Source organism: Condylura cristata, unplaced genomic scaffold (genome assembly GCF_000260355.1).
Source record: "Condylura cristata isolate star-nosed mole 26May11 unplaced genomic scaffold, ConCri1.0 scaffold00004, whole genome shotgun sequence".
NCBI classification, from domain to species: domain Eukaryota; kingdom Metazoa; phylum Chordata; class Mammalia; order Eulipotyphla; family Talpidae; genus Condylura; species Condylura cristata.
This window is the reverse complement of record NW_004567105.1, coordinates 30,406,288-30,410,191: the sequence shown is the minus strand read 5'-3', so window position 1 is coordinate 30,410,191 and position 3,904 is coordinate 30,406,288. Positions and strand designations below refer to the sequence as shown.

Sequence of the window (3,904 nt, the reverse complement as noted above, 5' to 3'; positions counted from 1 at the left end):
ATATATATATAATGCTAAGAAATGTGCCCAAACCACTCAGTTAATGGAGGAGACTAAGATTGTAAATTTAAGTTCCTCTCAGTAAAAACCCATACTACTTTTTTTTTTTACAAATTCATACTACGTGTCAAACACACACCAGCACCTGAAGCACTGTAAATTCTCAAGCACTGTTATTTTTATCTTCTTTTTTCTTACTTCCATTACATCCGCACTCCTTCCCCAAGTTATTCTTTTCTAAAGCTGAAACTTGAAAATCCTGAAAGAACACAAATACATCACCAGCAGCTAGTCATTTTAAAAGCACTCCCACCTGTCATATGTCATGTTTCTTCTTCACAACAATCCTGCAAGATCAACAGAGCAGGCACCTTCTCACCTAAGGAGAGACAGAGAAAGATTTCAGTGTTTTGCCAGCGTACCAACCAAGTAGAATTTTAGTTGAAGCTCAGAGTAGTCCTGGCCTCACTTAAAGACCACTTTATGTTTGGGAACCTATATCTTAGAATTTCCCTGCTTTGAAAAGATTTATTTTTATTTATTTATGCATACAAGAACTAGGTGTTGGGGGCGGGGGGGATTCACCAGAGAAAGAGCGGGGAGCAGAACAGGAGGAGAGGTCTTTGGTGATATGTGTGGTCACCTCCCTGGCCAGAGATTGAACCCAAGCCGCAGTGGCTGCTGGTAGCTTGAGGCTTTAATCCCTGAGCCACCAGGGAGGCCCTGATTTTTCTCACTTGTGCTGAATTATCCACCTAGCCATTGGTACATGAAGAAATCTCACCGTACATGAGAGATTTGCCTCCAAGTTGCATCATCTCCATTGGGATTACTTGATGTGTGCAGCTTGTCTCACTTATTTGCAGTGATCTCAAGCAAATGATTTCACAGTAGATGCAGATAGTCATAATGTCTCCCTCATAGGTGCCACAGGATTAAAATAGTTCAGGATAAGCTGTGAACATGGCATCTATGCAAAAGAATGTTTGATCATTGATGGCCAGGAAAATCATTAGGTAGAAGTAGGTAAATAGGCGGCAGCACTGTTTTTCTGGAAAAGAAGATTTTATGGACTACCTTACTAAGACGTAGACAGGAAGGATTTGTTCCCTGGCAGTTTGGGGAGAGGAGTAAGCCAATCATCAGTTCTAATAATGTGTATCTATTTTATGTTGTTCACTGTTTCAAAAATGCACACCATATTCTTAATGGGGTGTTATTTGTGTGTAGGTGCGGGGTATGGTTTTGGCTTTGTCTGTTTCTCATTTGGCTTGGTCTTTTAAACCTCCAGTATAAACTACATATTTATGTTTGCTGGTAGCTTCATCTGAACTATTTATATGTGGTAAATGAACTGTATTTCTCTATCAGTTCCTTTTATTCAGTAAATGTAGGATGAGGTGATCAATTATAAGAATGAAATCATTTAAAAACCTTTTAGAAAACAGTACAGATTGTTTAGTTGCATTATGGTGATCTGGTTTTAAGAATTAGAATCAGGCACAAAAATGTGTTAGTTGATTAGCTGGTAAGTTTTAAAATATGAGACAGGATTTTTTTTTTTATATCCTTACTTTATCTACCAGATTTCTTTTTTTAACTTTCTGCAAATTACCATGGCTTGTTTTAGATTAGTTATATTATACTCTAAATATGTCCAGATGTTTTTGTTCTGTAATTTGTTGAGTTTTGGCTGAAGACTTTCTTAGATTTTTTTTTTCTCCCTTGTAGTGATTGATTTCAAAGTTAATGCTAATGTTTTGAATTGTTGTTGTTTTTTTTAGTTGATTAGAAAAGAACCAACAATAAATCTCTTAGCTGTAGAGATACAGCAGCTCTTACAGACAGAGGCACAATTATTTAATTTAATTTGTATTCATTTCAGTAAGATAATAGCTAGAACATTGTAGACCATCACTAGCAAAATATAAATAAATTCATTAAGTAAATTATTTAAATCAATTAAAGAGGTATAACAGTTACATCTCAGTAAACATTTGATTTTACTGCTTAATCCAATAATGCCAATGAATACCTGCTCCATGTCAGGGCCCAGCAACATTCAGACTGCTCTGGGGAGATAGATCATTCTAGAGGGGAAAGGAGAGCAAAACATGTTTCCTTACCATTAATATGTAACAGATTTTCCCTTTTGTAACTTCTGTTTTTCAGTGATCTATCTTACAACCTGCTAGAAGATTTACCCAGTTTTTCAGTCTGCCAGAAGCTTCAGAAAATGTACGTCTCTACGTGTCATAAGTCACCTATCAGAAAACAAGAGCCAAAACTCACATTTCCGGGGCCATTGCTTATCTTATGGGTCACTGAGGAGACACTTGATGCTTTCCTTTGTTATATACACAGGTGTGATTATATAGGAGGGCTATAAAATTAGGAAACAGATGATAATATTTTACCATACATTGTAAAGTAGTACACATGTAAAGCATTTTTTACATATTTGGGTTTTTTTTTCTCCTAACTTAGTAAATAAGAACTGGGGTTTTTTTGAACTTCAGAAATTTTATAAACTTACCTATACGATAAGTGGTGTTATTATTGATAACACTTGGGGTATGTCTCTCATTAGTCATCTATAGAGGAGGTGCCATATTTGTCATATTTGAGGTGGATTGGGCACGACTTACACATGAAACACTTTAGACTTCCTCTCCTAAAACTCCTCTACAAAATATTGGCCTTATTCCTTTATAGTCAAATTGATCATAACAATATTAACCAGTTAATTTTTCTCTGAATGCCTCAGAAATTAAAGGACAAAAAAAAAATCCATCTGTAAAAGGCAAAGATTTGATCCTCCCAAAGACCCTCAAAGAAAACAAGAAGCTCGAATGCAAGGCCAGAAGCAGTGTCCTGAACATGTTTTCATGACAATGGCATTTAGAAAGAGTTTTATATCCACCCAGGGGAATGAACTGCTTTGAAAGAGATGTGTATACATTTTAATGCTCTTTTTAAAACAAAGCAAACTTCTTTTAAATGGTCACTTGATAGTCACAATTCATGGATTCCTTTGATGGAGGGCAGCTAATCCCTCAGTAAAAGTGCTCTGAAAACTACTCTTTGAAACCAGTAACTTTGAAATCAATCTTGAAACTCTGTCATTTCAGAGACCTCCGCCATAACGCAATCTATGAAATTAAAGTTGACACTTTCCAGCAGTTGCTCAGCCTCCGGTCTCTGTGAGTACCACCTCCCACCTCCCACACCTTCTCAACACAGACCACTTTCTTTGTCTTTCAGGTCTTCCCTAAGATAGTTTGAGGGCCCTCCCTGGTGGCGCAACAGGTTAGGACACAGCACTGCAAGCTGGCCACAGCTGCTTCAGTGAGAGTTCGATTCCCTGCCCTGGAGGTGACCCACCTGGCGTGGCAGATCTCTCCTGACCTGCCCGCTGCTCCCCTCAGCAGTCTCCCCTCAGACAGACTTCGTCAGTCTGCCTGTTCTGCTCCCCACTCTGTCTCTGGTGAATCATGTCACCGCCCCTGCACCTCTGGCCTGTACCCCAGTTCTTTATGCATAAATAAATAAGTCTTTAAGAAAAAAATTTTCTAAAAAAAAACTTTCTTTTCAAGATATACTTTCATTGTTGTTCCTTCCTGTCTATATTTGCTATGGAAAGGTAAATATTTTGCTTGTGATCATTTTAGGAATAAAATCAAAAGAGGTAAATTGGTAATCTGCCCTCTGCCAATCAGCACATGTGAACGTTTAATAAAAAGGAGGCAGGTCAGGCCCTCCCTGGTGGCGCAGCGGGTTAAAGCACTGCACTGGGAAGCCGAGGCCATTTTCTCATGAGTTCGATTCCCGCCTGCCCCGGAGGTGACCACATGGCGTGGCAGACCTCTCCTGACCCGCCCGCTGCTCCCCTCAGCAGTGTACT

General features: G+C 38.8%; 1 protein-coding gene across 1 annotated transcript in view; it reads left to right on the top strand.

Moving 5' to 3' along the window:
* The window catches only part of LGR5 (leucine-rich repeat containing G protein-coupled receptor 5), a 121,954-nt gene that overhangs the window by 105,488 nt on the left and 12,562 nt on the right, over positions 1-3,904 (top strand). Inside the window, exons 12-13 of the mRNA XM_004675890.2 lie at positions 2,173-2,238; positions 3,132-3,203. Of these exons, the coding sequence (XP_004675947.1) occupies positions 2,173-2,238; positions 3,132-3,203 (138 nt within the window). The remainder of the gene's footprint in view (positions 1-2,172; positions 2,239-3,131; positions 3,204-3,904) is intronic.